Raw genomic sequence first — 12826 nt, forward strand, 5'->3', positions numbered from 1 at the left:
TCTCTCTGACCTCTTGACTCCTCTGTGTTGCAGATCTCCGGATACCTCTAATGTGGAAAGACACAGAGTATTTTAAGAATAAAGGAGGTAAGATCTGTTTTTCGTCTTCACTTTGATATGCAGGTTATGTTATGTAATAACACTGCATGTTGTTTAGTAATCCTTTGAATATCACACACACGCACAATGGGAAATACTGCTCAAGTATATTGTGCATTCAGTATATGCATTACCACGATAACGAAAAACACATTTATTTATGAAGCGTTCAGGCCCAGCAAAGCCCTCTGGGTGAACAGAATATTATTACTGGTATTGGAAACCTTTTTCTAGACAACAGTGACTAATGTAGTTTCACCTAAGGTGCTTAGAGCAGCTGACAGAGGTGACATTATGTTGATGAATGTGACACAGGAACCCACATGCTCGTGCTATTCTCTCATGGGAAAGCTTTTATATGTGCTTTATCCTGTTAATAGGAACATATATTTGAAAAGCCATCAAAAGGATTAGGGCAAGAACGTTTAGGACTGGTTGTGCCACAATTATTCATGTTCTACAATTTGTACAGGGGGAAAAAATTACACAGATACTAATGTTGCCCTAAGCTGGAAACAGCAGGACAGCACACACACAGGTGCAGTAGTAAATGTTTCCTGAATGAGCTGCTTTGGGGGATTTTACAGGCACTGGGCCAAACCTGCAGCTACATTGGGGAAGACATTACAACAGGTGTGACTGCTACATATAAATCATGATGTACGGTAAATGTCTTTGTTTGTTTCTTTAGAGCTGCATCGGTGTGCTGTGTTCTGTCTGCTGCAGTTGGGTGGCGAGATCTTTGACACAGACATGGTGATGGTCGACCGGACACTGACAGACATCTGCTTTGACAACACAATTGTCTTGTGAGCGTGCATGTTTTGTTGTTTTATCTGTTTAACTGGACATTTATTCCACCCATATAGTGTTTACTCTTTGTGCAACCTTCTAATGTTCATAGTCTGTATAAACTGTACACATGGATAAATAAAGCACTTGGTTACACTTCATATTAGGTGTATTTAACTACTATGTACTTACATAAAAACGTACGTACAATGTACTAATTGTGTTCTTGTTGTATTGCAAAACACGTGCTGCTATTGAGGTGGGATATGGTTAAGGTTAGGGACAGGTTTGGTGGTGTGGGTAGTTTTAAAGGAACTGTATGTAAGAAATGTATTTCAATTAATCATAAAATGGCCCTGATATGTCACTAGACATTAAGAAATCATGTTAATTTCAAATACTTATATCACTGACAACAGTAGTCCGGCCAGAATATTGTCATTTAAAAGTTGAAGTTGCAGCCCTCAACTGATGTTGATGTTGACATGTTGTGTTTTGGCCTGAAGCGCCACCCTCCACCTATCTACCAATCACGAAGTCAGTAGTGTTTAGGCATCCGGGTTGCAAGCTAATCTGGTTAAGGTTTTACCAATCGCCATCAGTTAATTTTTGCGATACATAATTACTTCACAAAACATCTCTCATGAAGCATAAACATAATTAACAGAAAGAAAGAAAAACTTACTGTGTAGGACTCGCCACTTGCCATTGGAAGCTCCTTGTAGCAGCCTACATTCCTGCTGGATCCTGCAGCCTATCATGCAACCTCGAGTCAGGGGGGAGGGTGTTATGGGATACACTGCTCTACAGTCATTTGAAAGTGATTGCAGTACCAGTTTTGGCCACAATCCGACATACAGTTCCATTAAGGGTGGGTTAAAAAGGTTAGTTCAACCAAAAATTTTAATTCTGTCATCATTTACTCACCCTCATGTCATTCCAAATCCGTAAGAATTGAATGAAGAGATTTTTAATATCCATATGTCAATCCATACACAGCTATACGCAACTACCACTTTGACTCTTCAATAAGTTCATAAATAGACCCATATGAATGGAGTGGTTTAGTCCACATTTTCTGAAGAGTCACGATCGCTTTAAATGATGAACAAATTTAATTCAGGCTTTTATTCACATATAAACATTCATCAACTCACACAACAGTTAAGATAAATGGAGACTCAAGCATGCTTGCTTGATGTGCGAGAACCCACTCTATTGATATCAAATATGTGTAGAAATAAGTGCTTCATTAATGCTGTGTTTCCTGTGTGAAGTAATGAGGCCAGCCCAGGGTTCGAGCTGCGTGTGGAGCTGTATAGCTGTTGTTCAGAGGAGGACTACTCAGCAGGCAGCACACCGCGGAAGCTGGCCAGCAAGCTGAGCTCGTCTCTAGGCAGGTCAGCGGGAAAGAAAATGAAGGCGGGCTTGGAGCCTGGAGCCTGCAGTCCCACCAGCAATGGTGGAGGAGCGACAATCCTGCTGCCTGTGCCCTCTGTACCGTAAGTGTGTAGACGCACACACTCACACATGCTGCTGCTGAACCTGAAACAAAACGCAAAAAGGCTTGCTGTGGAATGTAAGCCAGTGATAGACTTGATGATAAGACAATACTGTCCAATAGTTTGGAGTCGGGTAGATTTAGGTTTCTGAATGTCTCTTATGCTCTCCAAGGCTGCCTTCATCTGATCTAAAATACAATAAAAATAGTAATATTAAAAATGTGAAAATAACTTTTAAAATGTCATTTATTTATTCACAATTAATTTGATTAATTAATCAGCCTATCAAGTAATACATTCAATTACTTTTCTATTTGATAGTCCTAGTTTAAATATGTTCGCATGTTCCCTATTTTATGTGATTACAGGGGGCCCAAATATCATCTTTTGGCTCACACGACCCTCAATCTCTCTCACGTCCAGGACAGCTTCCGCACACATGACCTCGCCATCACAGGAAACGGTGAGCTGCATATCTTTCTATCACTGCCTTTTTAAAACTTTTAGCCAGAAACTTCTTTATTTTGGGGGGGAAACCCCATCAAAATACTGTCAGGCACAACATTACTGTATTTTATCTTTTATTTTTTACTTTTGATATTATAATGATATGTAATTTGATATTAGAATTTGATATTTTACTTCATTTAGGTTTTTGATAAAAGTGACTAAAGAAGATGCTTTATCTGATAAAGAGATTGCAACGTCTAAGTTCAGTCATCAAGTGCTTCTGGGATTTTATTTACAGCACATTTGTTTTATGACATGATAGTTTTCCCTCACATTGCAGGTAATCAATCACATACAGGCCTGCAGAGCTCGTGTGTGTGTGTGTGTGTGTGTGTGTGTGTGTGTGTGTGTGTGTGTGTGTGTGTGTGTGTGTGTGTGTGTGTGTGTGTGTGTGTGTGTGTGTGTGTGTGTGTGTGTGTGTGTGTGTGTGTGTGTGTGCTGTCGACGTCTGTCAGATTTATTGTGTTAGGGTCTTGCTCATAAACTACTCTAGATGGCCAGTCGTTGTGTGTGAAGGGCCAATAAGAGGCGCTTATAGCCGTCTTTATGTCTGAGGAGTTACTGCAGACAGTCTTACAGCCTGAGTGTGGGCTTCTCACTCTCGCAGATGATAGTTTAGTTTGCTGTAAAATATGTACTAAAACTATAGGGTGCAAAACATGACGTCATTTAAATAGCTTGTTTACTGGGTTTCAAAATACAGTTTCTAACTTTGTAAGATCACGCATTCTTTTACCATTCTCTCAGTGTCATTACCGTCTCATTTTGTCTCTCTCTCTCTTTAGAGGAGTGTTCGTACTGGCTTCCTCTGTATGGCAGTGTATGTTGTCGTCTGGCAGCTCAACCTCACTGTATGACACAGCAGATGATGAGTGGCTGTCTAAGAGTAAAGGTCTGTAGGAAACACACTCACTCAGAATATCATTTTTACCCACTTCAGTTTTCTTTTGCTAATGTTCTCCTTCCTTTCTCTTAAGCTCGGAGGTGAGCCACAAGGCTGGACAAATGTCTATGGTGTTTTAAAAGGAACAAATCTCTTCTGTTATCATCAAAAAGAGGACATGGAGGCCAGTGTGGAGCCCGTCTTAACTATTGGTATTAACAAAGTAAGCCACATTCAGTCACTCTGGGAATTTTAAGCATGCTCGTTTATGCACGATATCAGGGTCATTGTTCTGCTTTTAGAAATATCACGAGATATTTCTCCATTGTGCTTTTCATGAAAGAATTCTTTCAAATGCTTTCTCTGGTTATTTAGAAAGATGTTTCTTTCATTGTCAGTTGTCATGAAAAGACTTTTTGTTTGGCGTGCACTGGGTCTCTATCTTTCAGTGCCCCTAGAGAGCTGTGTGTCATGAGCACAAAGAGCTTGTTTTAACATCTGAGAGCTGCACTGTGAGACTGCACATTCCTCAGCTCTCAGGTGACTGCTGCGTTTGCCAGACGCTTTACTTGTGCTCTGCTGCCACCTACTGGTTTCAATTCAAATTACTGCAAAACAAGCTTTTTCTACAGTTTAAGTATTACAGGATTATATCATCTGACTTCAAACAAAAACTTTATGCATAACTGCATAGTTACTAATGTTTTAAAAGAAAAGTTTTAAAAACTAATAATTTACACTGTATCCTTTAGAGAAATGTAATGTAACCTGTAATATATAGTCAACTAGTCATTGTAGCAAAATAAAATACATCAGACTGTTTATTCGGAAGAGCTGCTGCATGACTGTAGCCTAGCATGACTGGATTTAATATGGGGAAACTGCGAAAACGCGATTAAAACAAACGGTTATGAGTTTAAACCAAGGTTTGTACTCCATATAGTATTCCTTACAACTTACCAAAGATCCAGTGATCCATGGATATTGACATGCAGCCATAAATCGTGTTTCCTAGGGCTGAACGATACATCGAATTTTCATCGTCATCGCGATATGAACTCGCGCGATGAACACATCGCAACCGACAGCCTGACACGGTGAATAAGGGAAAACAATTTATTACATGCGCCAATCTGAGTAACGTATTCTGAATACTTGGATTACTTCCACTTTGAATTGCATTTTATAAGTCTAGGAATGCGGCCATCAAATCCTGCTTACTAAACATATATTATAAAATATTTAGCTGCCTTCAACGGGGCCAACAGCGCTTGGGCTGGTAAATCAGCGCATAGGAGAATGTAAAGTTGCACGTCAACTAAGCAGGGAGCAGCGGCGGTGGTCGGCCAAAACACCTTTTTTTGTTTGTGAATGCTGTTTTACGTGAATATTAATGACACGAGTGAAGCACAAAGCTTCATTTACAAAATAAATAATAGGTTTGCAATTAAATGTTACATCGCAGCAATGGAAACATAAGGATTCATGCCGAACGAGAGAGGAAGCTTTGTGTGGTGAGACAATTTTAAGATTGCTTGCGTTTTGCTATCTGGTCACACGATTTTCCTCGAATTTAACTATAGGTTTAGGCTTACTCCATTTTATTCTACTGGACATGGAATCTCTTATTTGTTTCCCCAAATCCTCATTTACGTCTCTCACAGGGGATTAAACGTGTCTTCCTTGTTTGATTAATTTAGGAGCCTAGGCTATATCATAGACCGTAAAAAAATATGGACGACGCGACTTCATTGACTTCCGCTGACCATAGTTGAAGCTTTCATAGGCCCGCTCACGGCGCTGACATCTTGTGACCGAGTCTGCGCAGTAGCGATCTCGGGACCGGAGTTGCGCAGTAGAGAACAGGAAGTAGAGGCGCGATTATCAAAAGCCCGCCCACACTGTCGCAGATGCAGAATAATTCATTGTGTTGGTGTGAAATAAACAGTTATGGAAATGTAGAAATTAAAGCTAAAGCTCCAATCTCCTCCCAAAAATCCCGAAAAAAGTCCGTTAGTGCCTCAGTGACAACTTCACTCAGAGAAGCCGTCAATCTCAGCTGTCAATCATGACGTCACACCCCCCGTTTTTATAGCATCAAATAACTCACTAAAACTAAACTTATTTAAAAAATGAACACTTGAAATTAAATTATCGTAATAAAAACTGCCTAAAATGACAGAAACCATCTTTAGGAAACAATTATTTGAAGTGTATTTGAATTGTTTAGTGTGTCTCGCGTCCATTCAAATACATGGAGGGGTGGGGTTTAGGAGCTATACTGGGACCAGCCACCGGGGGGCGATCGAGGCGCAGAAGCTTAAATTTCTGACAGGAGCACTGCAGGCTTGGGCTATATTCTCATCATTTACTGTGGTAAAGTAGAAAACGGAGTAGGACAGATACATTTTACTTCAAACTTTACTTTATTTAGCACAGTTTGTGCTTGCTATTAGACTTGGTCAAGTTCATGTGTAGCCTATAGCATAGGCTACTTCATACACGCCGGAGATTTTTTGTTTTGCTTTCTCTCACAGCGCATTATCAAACACATTATCAGTTCTTGACCCTGCGGAAGATAATTTGGTTCTTCACATTTTACTACAAGTAGCCGATCAGTTTTGGAACATCAGGAGAAAACATTAAAGGGTAAGTTCACCCAAAAATGAAAAATCTGTCATTAATTACTCACCCTCACGTCGTTCAACACCCGTCAGACCTCCCTTCATCTTCGGAACTGAAATGAAGATATTTTAGTTGAAATCTGATGGCTCTGAAAGTCCTCCATTGGCTCAATGGCACGTTACACTCTCAAGACCCTTAAAAGACACTAAAGACGTTGTTGCAAAGTCCATCTCACTACAGTGGTTCTAAAATAACTTTATGAATCGGCGACAATAGTTTTTGTGCGCAAAAAAACCCTAAATAACGACTTACATAGTGATGACGATTTCAAAACACGGCCTCATGAAGCTTCAAAGCGTTATGAATCAGTGAGTCGAATGATGATTTGGATCGCGTGTCAAACCGCCAAACTGCTGAAATTTGGCGATTCAAACTGCTGATTCTGCTCACTGATTCATAACGCTTCGAAGCTTCATGAGGCCGTGTTTTGAAATCGTCATCACTATGTAAGTCGTTATTTAGGGTTTTTTTGCGCACAAAAACTATTGTCGCCGATTCATAAAGTTATTTTAGAATCACTGTAATGAGATGGACTTTGTAACGACGTCTTTAGAACCTTTTAAGGATCTTGAGAGTGTAAAGTGCCATTGTGCCAATGGAGGCCTTTCAGAGCCATCAGATTTCAACAAAAATATCTTAATTTGTGTTCCGAAGATGAACGGAGGTCTGACAGGTGTCGAACGACATGAGGGTAAGTAATTAATGACAGAATTTTCATTTTTGGGTGAACTAACCCTTTAAGATCTTAGAAAACGATGCTTCTTTCCTGCTCGTGTCTTCCCTTTCAGCGCAAAGAGGCATGACGCACGTCTGTGAGGAAATATAAACACATTTTTTCTTTAACTAATATTTAACTTGTACTATTTATATTTCGATTACTTACAGATATTTATTTAAATGTTTTACAGACTGTAGTTTGTTGTTTCACTGACGGAAGTAGGCGTACTAAAATAAACACGCATGTTTGAGCCTTATATATATATATATATATAATTTTTTTTTTATTTTTTTTTTTCAAAATGTAGGCTATTTAATTGAGGTAGCCTATATATAGATTAGATTAGATTAGAATCAACTTTATTGTCATTACACAAGTACAAGTACAAGGCAACGAAATGCAGTTTAGGTCTAACCAGAAGTGCAATAGCAGCAAGTGCAGGATATACAACGTTTGCATAAGTGCAGGGCATGGATATGTACTGAGTATATATAAATATATCTATAAATAGAGAGATGGTTATTACTATAAACAGAATTTACAGGTGAATATGTACAGTGAATAATATACAGATGGTTATTACTATAAACAGAATTTACAGGTGGATATGTAATATAATATACAGATGGCTATTACTATAAACAGAATTTTACAGATAGAGGTATACAATGATATGTTAGGCTAAAATGAGGAATATGGCAGTGGATTAAGGTAGTGCAATAAATTATGGACAGAAGCTATCCGGAAAAAAAAAAGTGTTAAGTGCAGTGGAAAGTGATTGCATATTACAGTTAGAAGTACGGTGCAAAATGCAAATGTAAACAGTAGGTACTGTAAATAACAGTCGGCAGTGCAAATGAGCATAAAACAGTTAAGGTATGGTAGTGCAAAATGAATAAGTAAACAGTTGTGACTGTAATAAACAGTCGGTAGTGCAAATAACAAAGTGAAGGTGGATGTGAGGTAGGAGAGTTATCAGTATATGAGGGGAGTGGATCAACGGGGGTTTGAGTTCAGTAAAGAGACAGCTCTGGGGAAAAAACTGTTCTTTAGTCTGCTGGTCCTGGTCCGGTGGATCCTGAAACGCCTGCCGGAGGGCAGGAGGGAAAACAGTCTGTGGGCTGGGTGAGAGGAGTCCTTGAGGATGCTGCGAGCTCGATGCAGACAGCGTTTCCTCTGGATGTGCTCGATGGCAGGTAGTGGAGTCCCTGTGATGCGCTGGGCAGTTTTCACCACCCGCTGCAGTGCCTTGCGCTCCGCAACAGAGCAGCTCCCATACCACACTGCCACACAGTTGGTCAGGATGCTTTCTATTGCGCAGCGATAGAAGTTCACCAGGATAGCCGAGGAAAGCTGATTCTTCCTCAGTGTCCTCAGGAAGAAGAGGCGCTGGTGAGCCTTCTTGACCAGGCTGGAGGTGTTGGTCGTCCACGACATGTCCGCCGAGATGTGGGTCCCCAGGAACTTGAAACTGGAGACACGCTCAACAGCCATTCCATTGATGTGGATGGTGTTGTGTGTGCCTCTTGACTCCTTCCTGAAGTCCACGATGAGCTATACATTGACGTGTATATATATATATATACACGTCAATCTCAATTAAATCGCCTACATTTTGAAAATAAAAAACATAAACAAATAATATATTTAACGACTATATAACAAATTTATATATATAATAGGCTATATAAAAAAAATATATTGGCGTGCGTGCGTGTATAGTCGCCACCCCAACCACCGCGGCACTGCACAGTTGCACTGCCGTGTTATATTTCATTATCCCTTCTCTTTCTTTAATATGAAATGCTGTTTGAATTTCCAAGATAGAAACGATTTCTTGCCCTGGCTCTGTTGTTCTGGCTCCATCTCTACCTCTAGCTCCCGCTGCTCCTCTTCCGACTCCATTGTGACTGATCACGCAAACTGCATTTTTTCGTTTTCATATTGGGGCGTTCTGAGAAATGCATTGAGTTGCCTTAATTTATTTAGAGAGTAAATAAACTCATGAAACAGAGAAGTATGGTTAATGTTATCCATTGATTTCAACAATGTAACTGTATTCTAAATATCAACTATTTAAATTCTAACTGTAACGGAATACAGTTACTCATAATATGTATTCTGAATACGTAATGCCGGTACATGTATTCCTTTACTGCCCAACACTGAACACGACCTATTAAAGCACTAAGACATGGGAACAGTATAGCTAACATTCACATTTGAATATTTATCGCAAGTCATATCGTCATCGCAATATTAAACAATGTTATCGCACATCGCAGCTTTTCCTCATATCGTGCAGCCCTATTTCCTAACATTTATATTCCTGATTTCGACGCCTGGGGAAAACAAAGCAAATTTGCCTGTGAACGCTTTATATAAATACAATATTGGTAGAGCTAAATCCGGGTGATCACTTATATATCAATGTTATATATATCGTAATTCTCTTTGGTCTTGGCCATAGTGGAGTTTGGAGTCTGACTGTTTGAGGTTGTGGACAGCTGTCTTTTATATTGATAACAAGCTCAAACAGGTGCCATTAAAGGGATAGTTCACCCAAAAAGGAAAATTCTGTCATCATTTACTCACCCTCAAGTTGTTCCAATCCTGTATGAGCTTTTTTCTTCTGCTGAAGACAAAAGAAGATATTTTGAAGAATGTTTGTAACCAAGCAGATAGAGCAACCATTGACTACCATAGTAGGGGGGGGGGGGGGGGGGGGATACTATGGCAGTCAATGGTTGCTCTATCTGCTTGGTTACAAACATTCTTCAAAATATCTTCTTTTGTCTTCAGCAGAAGAAAAAAAACTCATACAGGTTTGGAACAACTTGAGATTTTCCACCATAATTTGCAAATAAAATCTTTAAAAATCAGACAATGTGGTTTTTCTGGATTTTTTTCTCATTCTGTCTCTCATAGTTGAAGTGTACCTATGATGAAAATTACAGGCCTCTCTCATCTTTTTAAGTGGGAGAACTTGCACAATTGGTGGCTGACTAAATACTTTTTTGCCCCACTGTATACTAAAATATATGCTAACATTCAAAAGTTTGGGGTAAGTTGGGTAAGAATTGTTTTATTATTATTCGAAAGAAATAAAAACTTTAGCAAGGAAGAAAAAATCTTACTGACCCCAAACTTCTGACCGATACTGTTTATAATATACATTATATAATTTATAGTTTATAACGTGTTGTTTTCATGTGCCTCTATTTCAGGAGACAAGAATAAGAGCTGCAGAGAAGGACCCTCACAGCAAGGCGCAGAATATCTGTATCACTAACCAGTATGGAGGAGAGGAGGTGACACACACACTAGCAGCGGACAGCAGAGAGGACACTCAGCACTGGATGGAGGCATTCTGGCAACAGTTCTATGATATGAGTGAGTACATGAACAACATGTCAACTTACTAAAATAAATCATATCTTGCATTAAGTGACCAGTTTATTCTAAAACCATAAGCCGCAAGAGATGAACATTACTGTGCAAAAATCCCTTAAAGGTGTGTAATAAGCGATTTTCAAAAGAAGTGGGTCAAACCGAGCAGCACAACACACTTGTAGCCAATCAGCAGAAGGGGGCGTATATAGTCACGATGGTTGAGAAAGAATGAGCAAGAGGGAGATTTTAAGAAAGACTGTAGAAAGAGATAGGTGAGAGACATTACAAAAGAGAAAATATCATAGGATTAGGGGAAGGGGAAAAAGGGGGTTATGATCAGGCAAGGGCTTCAGGATCTGCATTTATATTAGAAAAGTTTTCCAGCGCTGGAGAGACCTATGTGAGATTGCCTGAAAATGGGGTTGCATTTTTTCCGCTCCATACATGAGTAACATTGGTTTTGCTATGTTTCCCAGAACCAATTATGCTGTTGTTGTAATGTTAGTTTTGAATGTCATTGTCTGGAACTGGTGTGCGGCTGGCGACTAACAATTAACTCTTGCTTGTATTAGGGCTGGGCAATATGGACAAAAAAAAAATCATATCTCAGTATTTTTTGGCTGAATGGCGATATACAGTTTATATCTCTGTATTTTCTACATTTTTCTATTTTGATTTTGAAAATGATGTATTTATAAAAAATAAAAAAAAATCTTATTTCACATCCTATGATCCTACACAATGTTGTCCTACACAAAATGTTCATATTGAAGGCTATGAAAACAAATATAGTGGATATAACCATGTAGTCTATGCTAAATATGTGCAAAAAAGTGTCAAATGACATTAGATTCTAACATTGTAACATTACAATCTAAAAATAAAAAGTGAAATTCACTAATGAAAAAAAGAAAATAAATAAAAACAAAGCACAGACTAATTAGCCTATATTAGGCTATTTTTTTACCCCAATATTCAATTTACAGTTACTGTTATCATAAAAATACACTTGCTTGTAGGTTTAAAATGATACATTTATTGTTCAACAACAAATATTTTGTATATTTAATCAAAATGTATATTTTAGTCTTTATTGCGATCCTATTCTATCTGATTGGCACTCTTGCAAAATTCTTACAACAAAGTAAGAACTTAATAATTGTAATTGCAATAAATAATTCTTCTGCCAAGTAATATAAGCCACTTGCGCCCTCCACAGGCCAGTGGAGGCAGTGCTGTGACGACCTGATGAAGATCGAGCTGCCCTCACCACGCAAGCCTGCCATAGTCACGCCGAAGCAGGGCTCCCTGTACCATGAGATGGGTGAGTGCGTTCAGACACCGTTTAAACACATTTACAGAGGTTTATTTCACAAAAAAGCAGGATTGCACAAGCAGGATTTCCTGTCATGAATAACGCAGATACGAGTCTAACGATGATGAGTGGATTGAACTGCATGTCCTAGTCCTCTGTCAGATCTGAGTCTTTCTCGTAATCAATTTATCTCCTTTTAACTGCCAAATGAGAAATCTGCTGTTTTCTGACAAACTGACAGTCTTTTCTCTCTCTCTCTCTCTCTCCGTCTTATTTTCTCTGTGCTTTTTATGTCTATCTCTTCGCTGATGTTTTCTTGTCTGTTTTCCCCCTCCTCTTTCCCTTTGTTCCTCACTATTGATTTTTCACACACTCTTGAATGAATTCCTGGTTTCACGCCTTTGATCCAAACATCCATTCCATTCATTCGCCAACCCCTGAACCATTATTTGGTTGCTATATAAACACTCATTCCCCGTGCCCTCCCCACACCCCGGTGCATTTTGCTGCCACACCCCCTCAGTGGCCCCTGCATCCGGTGAGGGGCTTTTGCTGCAGGATAACGCTGTCTCTGCTGAGATCCGAGCTCTGCTCTCCTCCTATTACAATGACAGGTGAAGTAACTGTGCTGAGAAGTTACCTGACCTCACCTTCTACCCACATAAGAAGCTACTGGCCCACGTCTTCCCAAACTTTTTTTAAACAAGATTTCAAATGTGGTTCTATCCTTTTTTACTTTTAATGAATAGATTTTATTATTGTTATTATTATTATTATTATTATTATTAGATAACACCTTCTGTTTAATTTGACTTATTTTATTTCAACAATTTTATTCTAAAAAGTAAAAAATATAACAATAATAAATGGAGCAATTCCAAGTGGGTATATCAAATGTTAAAATAAAACGAGTAAAAATATAACTTGAT

The 12826-nt window shown here is 38.9% G+C and overlaps 1 protein-coding gene across 6 annotated transcripts in view; it reads left to right on the plus strand.

Annotated features, from left to right (window-relative positions):
• The window catches only part of rtkna (rhotekin a), a 91990-nt gene that overhangs the window by 74787 nt on the left and 4377 nt on the right, over positions 1-12826 (plus strand). For 3 of the 6 annotated variants that reach the window (XM_079816243.1, XM_079816245.1, XM_079816244.1), the window contains exons 4-12: positions 34-87; positions 791-908; positions 2169-2393; positions 2762-2856; positions 3689-3795; positions 3881-4009; positions 10417-10582; positions 11802-11906; positions 12421-12511. In XM_079816243.1, the coding sequence (XP_079672369.1) occupies positions 34-87; positions 791-908; positions 2169-2393; positions 2762-2856; positions 3689-3795; positions 3881-4009; positions 10417-10582; positions 11802-11906; positions 12421-12511 (1090 nt within the window). The remainder of the gene's footprint in view (positions 1-33; positions 88-790; positions 909-2168; positions 2394-2761; positions 2857-3688; positions 3796-3880; positions 4010-10416; positions 10583-11801; positions 11907-12420; positions 12512-12826) is intronic. The other 3 variants (XM_079816242.1, XM_079816240.1, XM_079816241.1) reach the window with 1 other exon arrangement.

This window comes from Gobio gobio (genome assembly GCF_949357685.1).
Source record: "Gobio gobio genome assembly, chromosome: 4".
In the NCBI taxonomy this organism is placed as follows: domain Eukaryota; kingdom Metazoa; phylum Chordata; class Actinopteri; order Cypriniformes; family Gobionidae; genus Gobio; species Gobio gobio.